This window comes from Rhinolophus sinicus, linkage group LG14 (genome assembly GCF_036562045.2).
Source record: "Rhinolophus sinicus isolate RSC01 linkage group LG14, ASM3656204v1, whole genome shotgun sequence".
Lineage (NCBI taxonomy): Eukaryota > Metazoa > Chordata > Mammalia > Chiroptera > Rhinolophidae > Rhinolophus > Rhinolophus sinicus.
Window position 1 is genome coordinate 55164325 of NC_133763.1, and position 18642 is coordinate 55182966.

Consider the following 18642-nt stretch of genomic DNA (forward strand, 5'->3'; position numbering starts at 1 on the left):
GAACGGCCAGTTCCGGGAGGGTCCGGCAGTTACTGATATGAATGTTACCCATCTGGCCGAAGGGCAAATTCATCCAGATAAGCAATATATACTGTTCTTGCTTGGGACCATCAGTCCAGGGTCTTCCAAAGCCTGGCAACCTGCTGTCACATCGTCCTGATATAACTTAGCTACTTCTTTACTTCATCTGCTGACGTGGGCGAAACTGAACAAAGGGAATTCTCTTAACACTCAATCAAGAATTTCTTTAACCCTAAGCTAACCATCACCTCACAGCACAGACAGAACAACAAACATCACCTCATATCTCCCCTACTCAAGAGAATGAGACCAAACAGAAAACTTCATTTCACGTCTCCCCTGCTCGGGAGAATGAGACCAAAGGGGGAATATACTCAACCCGTGATCACAGCACAGAAATCATCTCACATACAGAAACAGATAAAAGCTAATAGACAAAAGCTCACATCAACCAATGACGACAAATTTTCCTCAACATCTACCCTACACTAGCACAGCTGTGACAGCAGGGAGCGTTAGCCACATGTGACAGACAACACGGCAATTTAATGTTCTCTAAATAAAGCAATTCCCGGAAATGAGGTGAGATTAAACACTATGTCACTACACTCATGTTATTTGTGTTGTGACATCCCCAAGTCCCAGGGACTTACTACCGTAACGGTTTATGCTCTGCGTATGTTTATTGACTGTCGGTCAGTTACTGCTCTATTGCCACCCGTCCTCTTCATCCTGGGAACCAGGCTGAAGGAATAGTCAGGCCACACAAGGGCTCTGAAAGGCTCTGCTCAGGGATGGCACACGTCACTCTCATCCTCATTTGGTGACCAGAATTGAAGGGGCAAACTGAAATCTGGGAACAGAAGCACACAGAGGTCCGTGTTCCTGAAGTGCATCTTCTCAGATCGGGAGCCGGTGAACCCAAGGGAAGAGAAAAAGCAGCAGAGCTCCATGAAGAGGCTTGGGGAGGCCTGAGAGCTCCCTGGAGTTGTGTGTGAATATGTGGGGAAGGTGGGTGCATTCGGGCGGGATGTGTCTGTCAGTGGGTCCCCAACGTGACGTGCCTATGGCTATAACATGAACACATTATTGGAGTGAAAGTCCCAATTTCATCACATACTCATTACTGAAGGCGTTTTCCCACATCCGTAAAATAAGCATAGTATTTATTCTGCTTATTCTGAGTCACAGGAGAAAGGGAGAATTACAGAAGGAAGCGCTTGTAAAACTAAGTTACGAATCCACATGTTGTGAGCACAGAGCAAAGAGTTCTTGTTATCTGACCTGGGGCTCACTTCCTAAGCTGCTTCTCTTCATTACCAGCCCCTTTTATAAGTGATCTTAGCTGGTCTTATGTCTTTTTCACTCTCAGGGCAGTTCTGCTCGGACAACTCCTAAGTATGTTTCCAGCCCAGATGCCTTCCTGAAACTGCAGTCATATATCCAAACTCCTATTTCACATCGTCCTCTTAGATATAAACACGGATCTCAAACTCTGTATGTCCAAAACTATGCCTGTGACTCTCCCCAAAACTTGTTCCTTCCAGAATATTCTCCATGTTAGCAACTGGCATCTCCATCCAGTTCCTGTGACTAAAATCCTTAGGGTCATCCACACGTTTTCTCTTTCAGATCCTACTTTCTCGAGCTCAGGAAAAAACAACCAACCCTACCTTCAAAATAGAGACAGAATCCAACTATTTTTCACCGTCTCCAACAGTAACACACGGGTCCCAGTGTCTGTTGTCTCTAAAGTGCATCCAAACTGATCCTACCCCCACCCAGCCCCATCAGTCTATTCTCCACCAGGCATCCATACAGATCATTTCAAATACAAGTCAGATCACATCCATCCACTGCTCAGAACCCTACAATGGCTCTCACATCATTTAGATGAAAAGTCGGTGTTACATCTGTCAGTTAGGACAAGGGTCCCAAGGTCTGGGCAGCTGTTACTAGATGCTCTCCTTCCTAAGGGATGAGTTTGACCAGAAGGGAAACCAGGTCAGTTCAGCCAACTGCCAAGAAGAAATCAACATGTAATTAACCCAATAGCATAGAAAAGCGATAACTAAGCCTCCCTGCAGGGAGACAAGAGCTCTGGAAATTACTCCCCTGCCTCCTTTGCTTGTCACAAATAAAACTAAGCTTTCTCTTCCAACAGGACTTGTGTTCTTCGGCTCTGACACTCCAAGCAGCTAACCCATTGTGTTCTGTTGCGCTGTGTTCTAGAAGGCCACACAGGAACTACTCACCTCCATTTGAGTCCCAGACCTTATCTCCTTTCCCGCCACACCCCCTCACCCACCCGGGCTGAGCCACAGTTACTCCTTGCTGCCTTCAGGCTTTCCTTCTTGGTCTTCCTTCATGGCATTTCACTTTCTCAATTTCACCCCAATCATTCCTTTATCAATAAAGCCTTCGTGACCATATCATTTAAAATATCACCTCCTTCCTCCACACTCTGACTTTCCCTGCGTCCGTGGTCTTCGTAGCACTTAGCACCATCTGACACACTAGACGTTTCACTTGTTTGGTTTGTACCCCCAATAAAAGATAAGCTCTGTGCACCTAAAAATACTGTCTTGCTCACGTAGACCCACTGGTACAGTTCCCAGAACACGGAACAGTGCCTGGTACATGGTATGTATGCAGCTTTATGTTCGTTAAATTAACATTCTCACACAACTTTATCTCCTCAAAGCACTGTTTTGGCTTCAATAACATCTGATTCTTGTCCTACCTTAAGCACTACAGTGTATAGCTTTAAAATAGATGAGCTTTAAAATTACTCCATTGTCTCAGTCTCAAAATATGACGCTACACATTACTTGCTGGCCACAAGGAGGAAAAATATGACTTTACAATGGAACTGATCACCCTAAGCCAGTGATCGATCCATTATTCCCAAATTGGATAAGCCTGACATCACGTGCCCCTGATATGGTACAACAGTGTGTACTATGGGGACTAAAAAAAAATGCATACTTTTCCTCCCACCTTCTAAGTGCTTCCAACTAGGCCAATAATCCAATTAACAGATTCACAGGAGAAAATCATATGTTTAGTACACGCACATGGGGAATTCACATTAGCATGAAAATTCAAAAGACAATGAGGGAAGGTTGGGTATATATGACACTTTTGGACAAAGGAAAGGCGGAATGGAGTATTAGATTTCAGAAGTGGGAATGGGCAGTTCACGGGTATTTGAGGAAGAGCAAAACACATGCGGCAGGCAAATTCTTGCTGGGCAACTGAAACAATGGGACATGGGGTATCCAGCTAACATGTCCTGCCTGGGGCCCTCTTATTTACCATCCTTAACTCAAATTGAGCTAAGGTGAACATTCCAGGATTCCCTTGCAGAAGCAGGTTTTCCTGTCTGGTTTTTTTGGGCAGAAAAGGAGGAGAGGGGGTATCAAAAGTCCTTTCTGAGCATTTTTCTTAATAAACAGCTTAAAGTCAACATCCCCCCCAAAAAAAAGCCCCTTCAGGGTGACAAAATTTTGGTTCCCTTCAGGTCATAACACCATCTATAACCTATTCCTTGACAAGAAAACTAACGCAATTTCAATCGTATCCATGGAAATCACTTCTACCTTGAAGGGCATAGAAGTCAAGTAAAATGACCCCATCACTCAGTAAGACTCACCAGGACATTCTGTAGGTCAGCTCTCCTGCAACTGAGTGTCAAAAACAAAACAAAACAGGTGAGGGACGGAAAAGAGAAAAACTGTTTCATATAAAGACCTGAGACATAACTGATGTGGTTTGCTCAGAGGTGATTCTAAGACATTTGGGGCATAATAGGGATTTTTTAAATGTGAACTGAATATTTGATATTAAGGAATTTGTTTTTAGTTAACTGTGATATGAAAGTTTTATTTTTTAATAGTGTATACTTAATATTAGGTTCGTGCAAAAGAAACTGCGGTTTAAAAGGTTAAAAATAATTGCAAAGACCGCAGTTACTGCCATCAGGTCTGCTTAATAGTGAAGTGTAGCTGACATTTCTGTTTTCTTCATTAAGTAACATCCTCCTACCTAGGTTTTCCGTGTAGTCAGAAATACACTCGTCTGTAGGCTGAACACTTGCCAGCTCTCCCCGCGTGTGCAGCCTGTTCCCCCCGCGGCCTTTGGTACAACGGTCGAGCAGCGCGCGCTCCAGCCGGGAGCCACACGTCTGCTCACGAATCCGCCTTTGTCCCCGGTCCCCTCCCCTCCCGGAGCGGGCTCTTTGTCCCTCACCCTCCGCCATTTTGGGCGCGGGGACACAAGCCGGGAAGGGAGGCTCCCTTGCCAACTCGCGGGCAGTTTAACCCGACTTCTTAGTACTCGGGAACCATACACAGCCATTTCCCACTTGGAGGGCCCGAGGACTGACAAGGAAGGTTCCCGGGGTGGTGGACAAGCCACGCGAGCTCCTTCGCTGCCACCTGAAACTTTAAAATGGCCAAGCGCGCGTACACTCACTACACGACAGCCGCAAAGCAACAAAAACAGACACCCAACAACCACCTTCCAACGCCTAACACGAGAGCTTTAACTGCACCTAAAATGCGCATTTAAGTGCCACGTTCTCAATGAGACTTAAAAGGGCTAACAAATCAAAAGATGCCAACTCTTTTACGACAATACGTGTGAGCCCCGAGAAGGGGCTTTGGTGGAGAACAGATTGTTGCTGAAAATGGGTGACGGTCCGGGGCGGGGAGCTGGCAGGCGGAGGGCGGGGGGAGGTGGCCGAGAGCCCCCCGCGAGCCTGGCGCGCAGGAGGGAGCGCCTCCTTTACACCTGCCAAGTACGGCCCTCGGGCTCCGGGGAAGTTAGAGGCCCGAGTCAGGACAATGGCTCCCGGGTCTGGTAACTACTGGGAGCGGTAACTTACAAACTGCTTGGCCTCGGGCTTAGGGAGGGGCCCAGCCTGAGAACGGGAATCAGCAAGGCCCACTTAGCGCCACTTAACCCCAAGGACCCAGGTTTGGGGGTGACGGCACTAACGCCGTGCCTGGGGAGGCGGACAGGGGACGAGGGCAGAGTCTGCCGATCTTTCCTGATATCGCTTGGGGGCAAACACGTTAGCAATAAACACCCAGCGTTTTACTGGCAGCGAGTTTCTAACCGACCTCGGTTCCTGTGAGAGACCGGCTGCATCCTTCGATTGTAGTTTGTCCGTTTAATGGACCAACCGGGCTTTAACGAGGTCTGCGGCACTTCCAGGGCTTCCCGTCACAGCGGACTGCCTCCTTGGGGAACCGCGGGCGGTGGTGGATGCTCACAGGGACAAGGGGTGAATGGGGGTCCCAAAGTTGGAAGTTCCATAGCTTTACCTTCTCCGGAGCTGGCGGAGATTCCTCCAGTGTACTAACTCCTGCCTGAGCCCTCACAAGCCTCTCCTCGCGATGCTTCGAAGGTGTCGTACCTCCTGTCTCTGCGCATCATGAGACAACTATAATACTTTCCGAACTTAGTTGTTGTTAAAATACTAAAATTAAACCCAGACGCAACAAAGTAAGCAGAAAACTGCAAAACTGCGCACAGCACTTCCCGGAAGGCAGTGGGCGGCCCTGAAAAGGGCCTTTGGTTTTGCTGCAGAAAGCGAGTTTGCGGGTTCGGACTCAGCCCCCGAAGCCGTACAGGGTGCGGCCCTGGCGCTTGAGCGCGTAGACCACGTCCATGGCCGTGACCGTCTTGCGCTTGGCGTGCTCCGTATAGGTGACGGCGTCCCGGATCACGTTCTCCAGGAACACCTTCAGCACCCCGCGGGTCTCCTCGTAGATGAGCCCGGAGATGCGCTTGACGCCGCCGCGCCGGGCCAGGCGCCGGATGGCGGGCTTGGTGATGCCCTGGATGTTGTCGCGCAGGACCTTGCGGTGACGCTTAGCGCCGCCTTTTCCAAGGCCTTTGCCACCCTTGCCGCGACCAGACATTCTTGCGATGTCCAACACACTCTCGACTAACTCAGAGAGCAGTGGCAGTTCCTTTATATGCGCAGAGTGCGGACCTAATTGAACACCGCACACACGCAGGCACTTCCTCCAGCCGTAGGCCCCGCCTCTGAGGCCCAACCCCAGAAGACATCATGGACGACTGGTCCCGCCCCCGCCCCACGTCCTGAGTCCCCGGATGAGAATTTCCGGAACTTTTTAACTCGGTAAAACTAAGCATACATGGGTCCATGTAACAACTTCAAAACCCGTAGAGAGTTTTCATAAGAGTTTATTTGAGCCAAACTCACGACATTGTCCACCAGCAAGGTCTCAGATGCTTCCGGGAATGACAGTTTGGCAGTATCTTTTGTGCATTTGGAATTAGGGAAGGAAGATGGCGTGAAGGTGGGCGAAAGCAAGGTGCAGGACAGTTAACAAGACCATGTGCTCCCTCCCTTGAGGGTGGTTACCCGGGGCCTGAAAAAGGATGGCTTCTGGTATTTCAAGGGTCTGTGAACCTTGATGTACAAGGACAGTGGACGGGGCTTGCTTAGGGCAAAGATAACCTTTGACTAAAAAGTTATGGGCCTGGGGCCTGACGACCCACCATGACCTGCCCGTTAGGGGGTTGTGGTCTCCGTGAGGTCACTGTTGATCACTGAATTATTACATAGCCCCTTTCACGTTGACACATTACTCACTGATTATCTTCTGCTTGGAGACGGTCGCAAGGGAGCCTCGGCTTCACCTTCGTGGAAACGCGGGTCCCTCTGCCCCACATTTTCCGCGCCCCCGGCACTTCTGCGGCAAAGCCCTTCCAACTGACCTCCCCACACGTCCCAGTCTAAAAACTGTGGGACCCACCCTCCCCACACCCACTCAGGGAAACCTGACCAAAACGGTGTTCTTCCCGAAGGCGAGTCCCCAGAATTCTCACGCCACGAAAGCCCGGGTCCCCTCCCGGGGTCTTTTCTTTCCTGTAATTAATTTCATTATCTAGCCACTCACCTCTGCTCCCAGTATCTTAAGTGTGTGTTAATGTTTACTTCTCTACTCATAGTTTTGAATCTTTGATTCTGCTAGCGACATTATTCCAAAGAGAATTGGCAAGTTGTGGTAATGAAGATATTCAAATAAATAAATAATATGAAGGCGAGCTCTCACGAGCTATTTTTAAAACATGCTGTAAATCGCTAGTGCACATACTTAAGAGAATTATTCGAAAGGGCTCGCCAGCACAAAGCAGAGTGGCGCAGCGGAAGCGTGCTGGGCCCATAACCCAGAGGTCGATGGATCGAAACCATCCTCTGCTAGCAGTGCTATTTTGTTGGTGTTTTTTTTTTTGCTCTTTTTTGTTTTTTTTCCCCTGCTACTTAAAGTTTGGTAGCTTGGTTTCACACTTAGAAGAAAACAAGAAAAGCCAAGATAAATAAACCAGGAGAACCAATGCTCCCAGAGGCTTGGAATTGAGAAAATTAAGGAAATGCCTTATGTGTACATTGCTGACGTTATCTTCAAACGAGGTACATGAATTCACAGAGATGCACTGACAAGGATGAAAGAGGCCATCCAAAATACCACTTCAAATCTAGATCTCAGTATTGGGACAAGCACTGTACAGGACATTATAAATTCTATAAATATCTTGTCCATAGAACGATTTTATTGAAATACTTTTTTGTGTAGATTCATCTATAAGTGTAAAAGCTATTAGCAGTCAAAATTTTTGTAATCCTGCTGTAGTGTTTTGTTTTTGTCTTTAATCTCTTAATATGTGGAAGCCTCAAATAATAGTAATGGCCCTGGAACTCTCTAAACGTCCAGAAAAGCATTCTCTTCTTCAAACGGATAGAGAAACAGTGTGAAAAGTGCTCTGATGTCACATTGTAACAATCAGAGAAGGCACCAGAAGAGCATGGGAAGGGGGAAATTGCAGGTACCTTGCAGGATGGTGAGGACAAGCGTACAGGTGTTGCCTGCTAGTAAGACAGGCTTCGAGCGCGGTGTCCACGACAGTTGTGCAGGCAGAGGTACCAAGTACCTAGAGTCTGAAAATAGTGAAAATGGGTGAGTATTAAAGGGATGAAACTCTTATTAAAAAATATCCCTCGATGCAGATAATACACAATACTTCGGCATATTTTAGGCGCGGTAAACTCCAATTTCTCTGCTCCGGAGTCGTAAATTACTTTTCCCTCCATGTCGGTCCCTACCCTTCCTCAGGCCCGACTACGTGGCCCCAAATGACCCACTTAATCTAGAGTTTCCATCTTTCCAATGATGAAAAGCGCGGGCGCCCTCGCCTTTGTGTCATTAAGTGACTTTTCCTTATTACGTAGCTTGTCATACTCAGGACCTGACTGATAGCCTATTGTACTTTCTAAGTATTGCAGCAAAGGAGTTTCATCGAGGACCACGTGGCCTAATGGATAAGGCGTCTGACTTCGGATCAGAAGATTGAGGGTTCGAATCCCTTCGTGGTTAATTTTACTCTAGCTGCTGCGTATTTCAATAAAAATTGCTCTATCTTATGTAGGGGTCGGAAATCACCTGGCACCTGTGTATTCCCAATTATTTTCTTTCTTCCCTCTCTGTTTCAAAGATGTCATTCTCAAAAGCCCTGGGAGAACTAAGTGTCAGGGCTGGAGAGAGGCTGAAAGTCAACTGAAATAAGACTGTCCGATAACTTGGGGGCTTGAGATCTCCCCAAATCTGGACCTTGAGCGCCTGAGTTTCATATTCACAGACTCGGCTTGTTCTGAGCCACTTGGAAAAGGGAATTCAGATCTGACAACTGAGTTCTCTGCAGCTGCTGAGTCCCAGCACACGGGTAGACCGGCTGCTTCTCCTTCCGGCTGCCTCGCTGGAGGCCACACTCTCTTCTTGGCATCTCGCTTCCAGTCTGAGTCCGTGTGTCCTTCCAAGCCCTAGCTGCCACTGGTTTCCACTCTTCCCTTCCTTTTTTCATCTTCCTTTCTTCCTTTGGTTGTGTTGCCATCAAAAGGATGAAAACAGCTTGCATTCAATCCTAGATGACAGAACTGAAATACTAAGGTCATCAAAACAGTGCAAGTGTTTACATAGCGTGTATGCAAACAGCAACAGAGAAGATAGCTGCATAAAATGTCCCAAAACACAATCTCTGTGCCTAGACAACTGAATTTTATAATAATTTAGGATGAAGAAAAAGTAATTGTCAACTGTTGACTTCATGTGAAACAGATGGTGCTTAATTTCAGATCTGAATGCTGGTTCAAATGTGGAGGCCATGAGTGGTTTTGTAGGGGAAAGCAATGAAAATTAAAACAAGGGAAGGATTACCTCTTCCTTTCCCTGGCCTCTTTCTTAGATCTCCCATCTGACTCTGGTTTCCTCCAGTCATCTGTAAAGGCTAAATTGTACAGAGAGAACCAATAGGCTTAGCTCACTTCTACTTCATGTATTCTTCTTTTCTTCTCTCCTTTTTAATTAAGGAAAAAACAGAAACTTTGAATTTGAAAGAGGTGAGGGACAGAGGCAAAATTACCCCAGGATCTACTTCTCTACATTGGGGAGATTGGCACATTTAAAATCATCCTTTGATGTGTAATCACAGGAGTCACTCACCCTGGATGAGTGACAAATATTCTGCCTGGGTGAAGTTTCAATCCCTCGCCCTGCCATCATCACCACATACACACAGTATGCCTTTAAGTGTTTATTTTACAAATATCTGTTGACTGTACAGTGTGCAAAGTTGGAGAGACAAGGCTATAAAAGGGTGCTACCCCTAGAACTTTATTCTAAGAGAAGGTAAAGTGGCAACAGAGTGGTGGGAGGGGTAAGACTGCTCAGGTGTCCATAACATGAATTATCTCTGATTTTTTTATTGGAGAAAATGCAAAATATACAAAGCATATCACCCAGTTCCTGGACTCCACTTTGGCTTTCAATCTGGATCACCGCCTCCCCAGTTCTCATTTCCAAGATTAAATGGATTAACGTGTGTGAAGCATCTTTGAACCATATATACCATATAAACCTTATATTGTTAGAGAAAATTCAAAAACAGACATTGCTTCAAAATTTGGGCTTCTTAGGCCTCCATCCTCTTGAGGCATTGGGAGATGTGCTGGCTTATAACAAGTGTACTTCAGAAGAATTCTCCAGGTATCAAAAGTTACAACCCCATTTGCCGAAATTGAACATGTTAGAAGGACCTCATCACCTCATCCACTTGATTTAAAAGAAATTGGTTCTCATGAACCTTAATAAGGAAAGGTTGGGTTTGTCGGGTCTCTACCTCAGTTTCCTCTTCTGTAAACTAGAGACAGGTGATAGAAGGGAAGTTTCAGAAAGACAATCTCTACCGTCCCTTCAAATTTTGTTACTCTACACGGTTTACCCAGCCCCTTGCTATAGTTTACTATAAGGTGAAAACCGGTGGCAGGTGAGATTTTTATGTGTGCTAAAATTAAGATGCACGTGGCAGAAGATCAAAAAAGGGAGAAATAAACAGGCTGGAGCGCTTGGATCTTCGATTTAAATTAACTCAACTGAAATTCGAAGAGGAGACTAATGCTCTCATTGGCAGGTTCAGGGGAACGGGACAATTGATCTGGGTCTTGCAAAAGGATTTTGCCGGCAGGGAGCAGACACCGTCCTGGCAGAAGGAATGCCATAAGCAAATGCACAGGGTGTGGACAGTGCCTGCTCCTGGGAGGAGACAAAGCTAGAGTCAGACCTGAGCTTGGGAGGGAAGGAGGGTAGAGAGTGATAAGGGGTCACGGAAGAGAACCTTGGACCTGGAAAGCTGCCTGGGATTTGAAAGGTGAAGAATATTCGACCAAAACCGCCAAGACAGGGGAGCAGGTAGGACAATGAGCAAAGAGAAGAGTATGTCCTGTGGTCCTCAACCCAACAGGTGCATTAGCATCACCTGTGGTGCCCGCAACCACACGGACCACTGGACAGACACATCCAGTAGATTCGAGAAAACTCCCCCCTCTTCCCCCCCCGTTGCGTGCAGCAACACAGTGGGAAGGAGGCAGGAGTGAGGACGGAGGGCCGGGAGAATCTTGGTGGGGCGGGGCGGTGGGCACCTCTGCTGCTCAGGATTTGGTAATGAGAGTTGTTTGGACCCTAACTTCCGGTATGGTTCACGGATCTCTAAAACAACCTCTCGTTCGCGCTAAAACACGACGCCCTCGGTGAGGCATAGGTATACCCGACGAGGGTGGGATTCGAACCCACGCGTGCAGAGCACAATGGATTAGCAGTCCATCGCCTTAACCACTCGGCCACCTCGTCACCCATAGGGCTTCTTTTTTTTTCAAATATATTTTATTTCTTTACACAGCAAAATTCTGTTTTGTAATTGTTATTATTTTATTGCATGTTTTTATTAATGAGAAGTATGTCTCTGCTTGTATGAATGGCCCTCTTGCTTTGATAAAGGAAGAAAAAAAAAAAAGATTAGTCTGGGGAGGAAGGGGACAGGACACGGATGTGGACCTGAATGAAAATGACAAAATACACTTCCAAAGAGAAATGTGGACTCTAAAAAAGCCGAACTCTCAGAAACAGAGAGTAGAATGGTGGTTACAAGGGGCTGGGGAGTGAGGAACTGGGGAGATGCGGGTCAATGGGTACAAAACTTGCTGTTAGAAGATGAATACGATCTGGAGCACAGCATACTGATAATAATCAACAATACTGTGTTATATACTTTAAAGTTGCTAAGAGACTACATCTTAAATGTTCTCATCACAAAAAAGAAATAATAATTGTGTGACGCAATGGAGGTATTAGCTAATGCTACTGTGATCATTATATTGCAGTATATAAATGTATCAAATCATTATGCATACACCTGAAACTTCCTCGATGTTATATGTCAATTATATCTCCACATAAAAAAAAAGTCCAAAAAAAAAGTCTTTATTGTAACATCTGTCTTATGTTCCGTGATTTTGGGGAGGGCTAAAGAAAACTGGGCTTTGTTCTGGGTTGAAGGCTGTCTGGAAGGGAGGGCATAATTCTGTGATTCAGTACCTTAATAAAAATTTTATCTAGAAGAAGGAAAAAATCTACTGAAGCTAAATCTGTAAAACTAGTCGTCCCTAGTATTAGGTGATAGAAGATGTTTGGTATTTTTGTGATTTGCAGTGATCTTTCATCGTCTGTTCTTAGACAAGCGTATGAAATGTGTTGTTGTTTGGTTGGTTGGTGTTTGTTTCTGTCTCTTTTCATGACCATGTCTGATGCTTCTGTGTCTGTGAGATTGTTTATGTTCAACAGAAGACTCCCATGGGCTGGCAAAGTTCAGCAGCCAGAGAGAAGAGCGCGGCACTGAATGTTGATGGGGGAAGGAGTGCAAGTCTAGGGGACCAACTGTACAAACCAGCTTGTACCCTAGGTTTGGGGAAACTCAAAGGCAAGGTCACCAAAGCTGAGACAAGTCCTCTGAGATGTGAAGTCCAGAGCCTCACCATCACATCATGAGGCCCTTGAAGTCGGGTCTCCACTGAAAGGGTATGCTCCTAACAGCTGGGTTTATCTTCAAAATAATGCAGGCAACACATTAGCTTCAGGAGTTTGCACGGAGCCTCTAATGGGTGGACTAAAGGCTCTAAGTCTAAGATGTACACGACAGCTGCACCGCTGTGTGGTAGGAGGTTCTCCAGGGCACTGTTAGTGTTTGGAAACTGATGGAACACTTTAAGTGGCTCCAGGAAAGGAAGGGTCTGAGTTGGGAACTGTAAAACATAAACTCTTAATCATGGGGGCCAGGAATCATACTCACCAACATCTGGGCAAAAGGGGGCATCAAATGTAAGGGAGAAGCAGAGCTCAAATTCAAAACAGTTTTCTTGTGGCCAGTGGCTTGCTGTTGAATTGGTTGCTGATTTTGGAAGAAATTGGCAGCACTTGCAGCCAGACGTGTACACCACTGAGGTGAGCTAATGATTGAGGAGAACCCCAGAGAGGAAATCACCAAGATGTTGCTGAGGTCCCAGAGGGACTTGGACTCTAATTACTGGATTCAGAATACAGAGTGCTAACCTCGGGCCCTTCCAAGGGGAGCTTTCTCCTGCAGTTCTTATGTGTATTCTTGCCTCAGGCCCAAGCATTTTGAAGGGGCTTCAGGCAAAAGTTTTGTGGGAGGAACTCTGATACATGAACTGTTAAGACCCTGAACACTCAAATGCTTAAGATGATCTGACTAATTTGGGGAACCCAGACTAGAGTAGATGTCAAAAGCGTGAATATTCTACAAGGACACAAAGGTGACTTAAATAGGATACTTTTCAGAAGTCCCAGAAAACAGTAAAGAATTTCACGCTGCTCCTAGGGAGAAGAAAGCGGGAGTGGGAAAAGTTGGTACGCACAGACTAGGTAGGATACAATGGCGATTGGAGGTAAGCACTGGTGAAGAGGTCACCAAAATAAACACAGGTCCCACCGAGATTTGAACTCGGATCGCTGGATTCAAAGTCCAGAGTGCTAACCATTACACCATGGGGCCACCTGCGGGCGGCATGCGACATCTAAGAACACTCACTGCCGCACTTCTCATTCTCTTTAATATTTTGTGAACTGTAGCTTTAATTTAAAACAATTAATTTAAAAATCTTCTGTATCAGACAGTAAAGGCTCCAAGATAAACACGACCATCCGGACTCGCACGCACTAAGGACTTCTCAGGACCCAGTTTGTGTTAGAAATTGATGGAACCGGAACACAGAATTCAGGTCCGGGATGTGAAAGGTGAATACGTATACATCCAGGCGCAAATCTAATTTACTAGAATCTGAAGGGACTCTGGTCCAACGGAGGCGGAGGGACAGGAGAGGGCAGATAAGGAGGTGTGGGGATGCTGTTATGCAGGACAGTGGGATGAGATGGGTGTTCAGGTGCGCAAGTACGCAGGTGTCCCCAGCCTCCTCCAGAGAGGACGGTGATTTAAAGGAAAACAAAGACCGTATAATAGTGCTAGGTCCCACCGAGATTTGAACTCGGATCGCTGGATTCAAAGTCCAGAGTGCTAACCATTACACCATGGGGCCCGCGAAATGGTACGTTTTGAAATGCTTTTGCAAACGCGTACACAAGAGTGTCGTGTGCGTTTCATTGCAGGTATTTCTGTCCTGGACGCGCCAGGTGGACGCACGTTCCCTGAATCCGGGGAAGAAACACAATGGCTCCGCTGGGCGACAAGCTGAACAGACCTCACGTTTGCTTGAAATTTTTCTCAGGCCCATGGAGGGTTGAGTACCGGCGCTCCTTGCCAAATCAAAACTGCATTTCCTGAATTCCTGACTTGGCCGTGAAGGTTTTCTACCTGTGGGTTTACAGAGGAACGTGTGAATGCTTAATGTCTTATGATACGTATGAACATAGAAAACGCAAGAAAATAGTTAAGTATAAAATGGGAATTTCCTGGTAATTTCGGGGATGAAGAAAAACTTTTACCTGTTTCAATATTTTTACTTCCTTCTTTTGGCTTCTCCGCATTTCCTAACTGATCGATTGCAAGTACAATAAAATATAATTTTCGCTATATTTACTCTTACTTGAGTTGCATATGCAGTGTTTGTATGTACTAGAAAGAGTTTTAGCGAGCAAAACAGTTTTTTAAAAATAAGATTTAGCCAACATCTATCTGAGAGCAGTTTTGCAAATTCTCTTTCTGGTACTTCATCTCTACAACCTGGCCTTAAAAGTGGAATAAGGAGGAGGAAAGGCTGAAAATTTCTGTTTGAGATATTGATTCCAAGTCATCAATAACGCTCGGAATTGAAATAGCGGGGTCCTGGATGTACCCACGTTTTTGGAAGAGCATCAGGCGGAAGAAGTTAGAGACAGGGGAGAGGTTTTGGAAGTCAGACCTGAGCTGGATTTCGGATAGGGAGATAGTTCAAAAGGAATTAAAGCCCCAGCAACTTTACATGGGTCTCAGAATTCCCAAAACAATTTTCAAAAACATCCTATACCGACTGTTACACTAGAGTACAAGAACTACCTGCTTCCAATTTTATGCAGAAATATAGTAACGAGGAAAAGAGTGTGTTTCGCGTCGTTTCTCTGTGTGCGCTTGAATTTCCAGTTGGTCCTGTAGGTGTTCTGGAAGGAAAACAAGACCCCGTAGTCGGCAGGATTCGAACCTGCGCGGGGAGACCCCAATGGATTTCAAGTCCATCGCCTTAACCACTCGGCCACGACTACACGACTAAGGATCCTAGATAAATTCTCATGAGGAAGAAAATTTGTCCTGTCACAAACTGGCTTTTCGGTTCAATAAATGTTCGGGAGTGCCTGTCATCGTGGTAAAACGATGAAGCTTCGCAGGACCAAGATGTTGGAGAACGTGCTGCAAATTGCAACACAGACGGACACGATTCACCTTCCGATCCCTAGCAGTTTTGCTGCTCCCGAAATCTGAGAGGCTGTGTCACAAGACTTGCCAGGTGTGACAAGTAGCGTTCACGGAAGATATTTGTAACAAGTTTCCTCGGGGATTCTCACACCTCCAGAACTGGTCGGCAGGCCCTCTCCGGTAGTGTGATAAATTGTATTCTATCCCCTTTCCTAAAATCTGAGGCTCAAACCAAAAATGCAGTCGCACATAGCAGAGGATGGTTTCGATCCATCGACCTCTGGGTTATGGGCCCAGCACGCTTCCGCTGCGCCACTCTGCTTGGCGATTGAGTAAAGATATTTCGAGTCATATTCCAACTTCATATTCTGGCACTTTCTTAACAATAAGTGATTCCCTAAGTGCTTCTAAGAATAGGAACAGCACCCTGATGTCTGTATTTGGCTCCACCTCCAAATACTAGAGGCTTAGAAGTCACCTCCGAAACATCGAAGTTTGCTGGAGGTTGAACAGAATTACGTTTCAGGCTTTTGGAAAACCAAACGCATGCTAATTGGCATAATTTATAAAGGTGAACTTGCATAAAGTAAGGTTAATGTTGGCCTTTTTCAGCCACACGCCGATACCAGAAGCAGAGTTACTTTAAAGTATTCTTTATGACATTTCACTGAGAATATTTTTCCCCGGAATTGGGGAGAAAAAAAATGCTAGAGCTGCATTGGCCGGGAATCGAACCCGGGCCTCCCGCGTGGCAGGCGAGAATTCTACCACTGAACCACCAATGCCTCACGCTCGAGAGTACTTTAATTGTCTTTATATAACTATATTTATGTCACTAAGCTAAACAATGAAAATGCATGTTATTTCCTCAAGATTTTCTTAAAGCTCTTTCACTTTGATCAATGCATTTATCATACAGAAGGGGTCCCAAATAAGCCACTGATACAAAAAAATAAATTATTTTGAACGGAAGGCATTTGAGTTCCTGAAATCCCCTATTTCCCTAAAAGCAGAGCATTCCGAAAGGACTCAGTTGTCATCAATCTCATCCCCCGAGCAACTCTCATCTTTTCTGGGAGAGAAGTTGTAGGGAAGGAAAAAATAATTTTCCCTTTCCCATTCTAAAACCTTGGTTGGGACCCCTGTGACAAAAGACAGATTAGCAAGAGATAAGTAGACGTGTATTAACATGTGCGCGACAGGTACACATGGGAGGTACCCAGGAAAACTGGTAACTCTTGAAGGGTAGCAGATGAAGGGGAACAGAATTTGCCACCCCCAAAATAAGCCTCTTTGAGCTAAGAAGCTCTGAAAACCAAGTGGAAGTTATCCTTTTGCAAGCCCTCCAGGGGAAACGTTTGAGAATCTCTGCTCCAGGTTAGAGATTTGATACTTTGCTCTCTCAAGAAAGTAGGTAAACTTCCCGTCTTCTTCCAAGATGGGGAGGGGCAATGTGTCAGTTTGCCAGGGATGCCATAACAACAGTACCACAGACTGGGTGACTCAGGCAACACTTATTTTCTCACATTTCTGGAGGCTAGAAGTCCGAGATCAACCCTCTTAACAGGTGTGTGGATGGCTGTCTTCTCCTTGTGTCTCCACAGGGTCTTTGTGTGTTCGTGTCCTGATCTCTTTTTATTAGGACACCAGTCATCTTGGACCAGGGCCCACCCACATGACCTCATTTCACTTCACTTACCTCTTTGAAAGCCCTATCTCCAAGTACAGCCATATTCTGAGTCCTGGGGGTGAGGGGTGGGGGGTGGAGACGACAGAATTCAGCCCCTAACAGGCAGTTTGCAAGTGCAGCTCCTGCTCACAGTTCCTGAGCCTGGCATGGGCTCTGACGACGAGGTCTGTGGTGTAATCTCACGGCCTCTTTGCTCTTCCCACACTGCTTGTTTAAGGGGCAGCTTTCTCAGGTCTGACAAGTCAACCATCACTCTAGATCACAAAACTTGGGGTATCTCCTCTCCCGAACTTTTTGTGCTATTTGAATTTATGTGTCTGAGTTGTTTTGAGTGGCATTTCTGGAGGGTACAGAAGTAAATTCTTGTATCTGACCTCCAACCTTGACCTGAGAAGCGTGCCGCGCAGCGGTAGGTTCCCTGGGTATATAAAGCAGCCCGGCTATGTCTTCGCCTCCGTCTGTCAGCCCTCAGCGCGAGCGTCCCTTCCTCGCTGTGGCTTTTCTCCCTGATTCCCATCAAAAGATAAAGCACTCTGTTATCAGTCGCTGGAGCACCACGTCCCTCTCCGGGTCGTTATATCCATTGTAATTTGACGTATTTTTGACCGCTAGGTCCACCTTGTTTCCCCAGTCAGACTATAAGATTTTTGAGGCTTGGCATACCTTGGCTTACAGCAACAATTTCACTAGGTTATCACTTACAGCTCCCAGGGTATCTTCTTTCAACAAATTGCCCACAAACAGTGGTACTTTCACGGTGGGACCACGTGGCCTAATGGATAAGGCGTCTGACTTCGGATCAGAAGATTGAGGGTTCGAATCCCTTCGTGGTTGGCCTAATTTCTTTTCCAAGGGACCGTGCCGTGGTAGTCATTCTCTTATCGCATTTAAAGTTAGAAATCAGAAGTTTCCTTTTTCTCCTTAACATAACATTCTCCTACACACCCGTTCCTTTGTTTTGTTTCTTTTTGCCCCTGCCAGCACCTGTTTATATCCGTTTCTCCATAATACCACCACACACCGGTTCTGTCCCCGCAGCGCTGCTCAAAAGCCAGTCGGCGGCTCCGCAGCAGCGCCCGCGCGCGTCTTAGCAACGCAGGCGGGCGGGCTGGCCCCTGGTCTGAGCGCCGCCTGCAGAGCGAAGCTCGGGTCCGGGGGCGGGGCCTGGAGTCGCGGCGAGCCCCACGCGCACCGGACAGTGAGAACGCGGACGCGCAGCTCAGTTCTCCCGCGTTACGGGCTGCCGACGTCTCCCAGGTCCGTCCCGCCCGCCCCACGGCCGTGCAAGCACCTCACCCAGGGCCTCTCACGACTTAGCTCCCACCCACCCGCCCTCCAAGTGTTATAATGGGGTCCTGTGGAGCTGTCAGGGGGAACCCCGGGAAAGACTGGTGGAGAAAGGCAGGAAAAGGTCAGCAAGTGTGACAAAAGTTCCCTCCAACAAATGGTAGTATTAGAAACTCACCACGTGCAATCCCCAGAGAAACAGCAGACTCAGGCCAAGAGCCTTAGCGCCTTCTTGCCTCAGGAGCCCCAGGCTCCCTGACAGAGTGGCGGGAAAGGGAGCTGAGAGGGTAGAGAGATGCCCGTGATGAAGTCCTCCTATGCCGTGTGTGACCTTCCCAGTCTGCACAGAGTACCTG

General features: G+C 46.7%; 1 protein-coding gene and 9 non-coding genes across 10 annotated transcripts; 3 read left to right on the forward strand and 7 right to left on the reverse strand.

The window, feature by feature from the left end:
- Positions 1-5579: 5579 nt before the first annotated feature.
- Positions 5580-5999, reverse strand: LOC141568504 (histone H4). The gene has a single exon (XM_074318644.1). The coding sequence runs from the start codon at positions 5949-5951 to the stop codon at positions 5640-5642; it is 312 nt and encodes a 103-aa protein (XP_074174745.1). The 5' UTR covers positions 5952-5999; the 3' UTR covers positions 5580-5639.
- A 1193-nt stretch (positions 6000-7192) lies between these two features.
- Positions 7193-7264, forward strand: TRNAM-CAU (transfer RNA methionine (anticodon CAU)). Its single transcript has one exon. It is a non-coding gene; the product is annotated as a tRNA-Met (tRNA).
- Positions 7265-8362: 1098 nt separating this feature from the next.
- Positions 8363-8435, forward strand: TRNAR-UCG (transfer RNA arginine (anticodon UCG)). The gene has a single exon. It is a non-coding gene; the product is annotated as a tRNA-Arg (tRNA).
- A 2723-nt stretch (positions 8436-11158) lies between these two features.
- On the reverse strand, positions 11159-11240 carry TRNAS-GCU (transfer RNA serine (anticodon GCU)). Its single transcript has one exon. It is a non-coding gene; the product is annotated as a tRNA-Ser (tRNA).
- Positions 11241-13386: 2146 nt separating this feature from the next.
- TRNAQ-UUG (transfer RNA glutamine (anticodon UUG)) lies at positions 13387-13458 on the reverse strand. Its single transcript has one exon. It is a non-coding gene; the product is annotated as a tRNA-Gln (tRNA).
- A 469-nt stretch (positions 13459-13927) lies between these two features.
- On the reverse strand, positions 13928-13999 carry TRNAQ-UUG (transfer RNA glutamine (anticodon UUG)). Its single transcript has one exon. It is a non-coding gene; the product is annotated as a tRNA-Gln (tRNA).
- A 1077-nt stretch (positions 14000-15076) lies between these two features.
- Positions 15077-15158, reverse strand: TRNAS-UGA (transfer RNA serine (anticodon UGA)). The gene has a single exon. It is a non-coding gene; the product is annotated as a tRNA-Ser (tRNA).
- Positions 15159-15559: 401 nt separating this feature from the next.
- TRNAM-CAU (transfer RNA methionine (anticodon CAU)) lies at positions 15560-15631 on the reverse strand. The gene has a single exon. It is a non-coding gene; the product is annotated as a tRNA-Met (tRNA).
- A 392-nt stretch (positions 15632-16023) lies between these two features.
- Positions 16024-16094, reverse strand: TRNAG-GCC (transfer RNA glycine (anticodon GCC)). Its single transcript has one exon. It is a non-coding gene; the product is annotated as a tRNA-Gly (tRNA).
- Positions 16095-17760: 1666 nt separating this feature from the next.
- TRNAR-UCG (transfer RNA arginine (anticodon UCG)) lies at positions 17761-17833 on the forward strand. Its single transcript has one exon. It is a non-coding gene; the product is annotated as a tRNA-Arg (tRNA).
- The last annotated feature ends 809 nt before the right edge of the window (positions 17834-18642 follow it).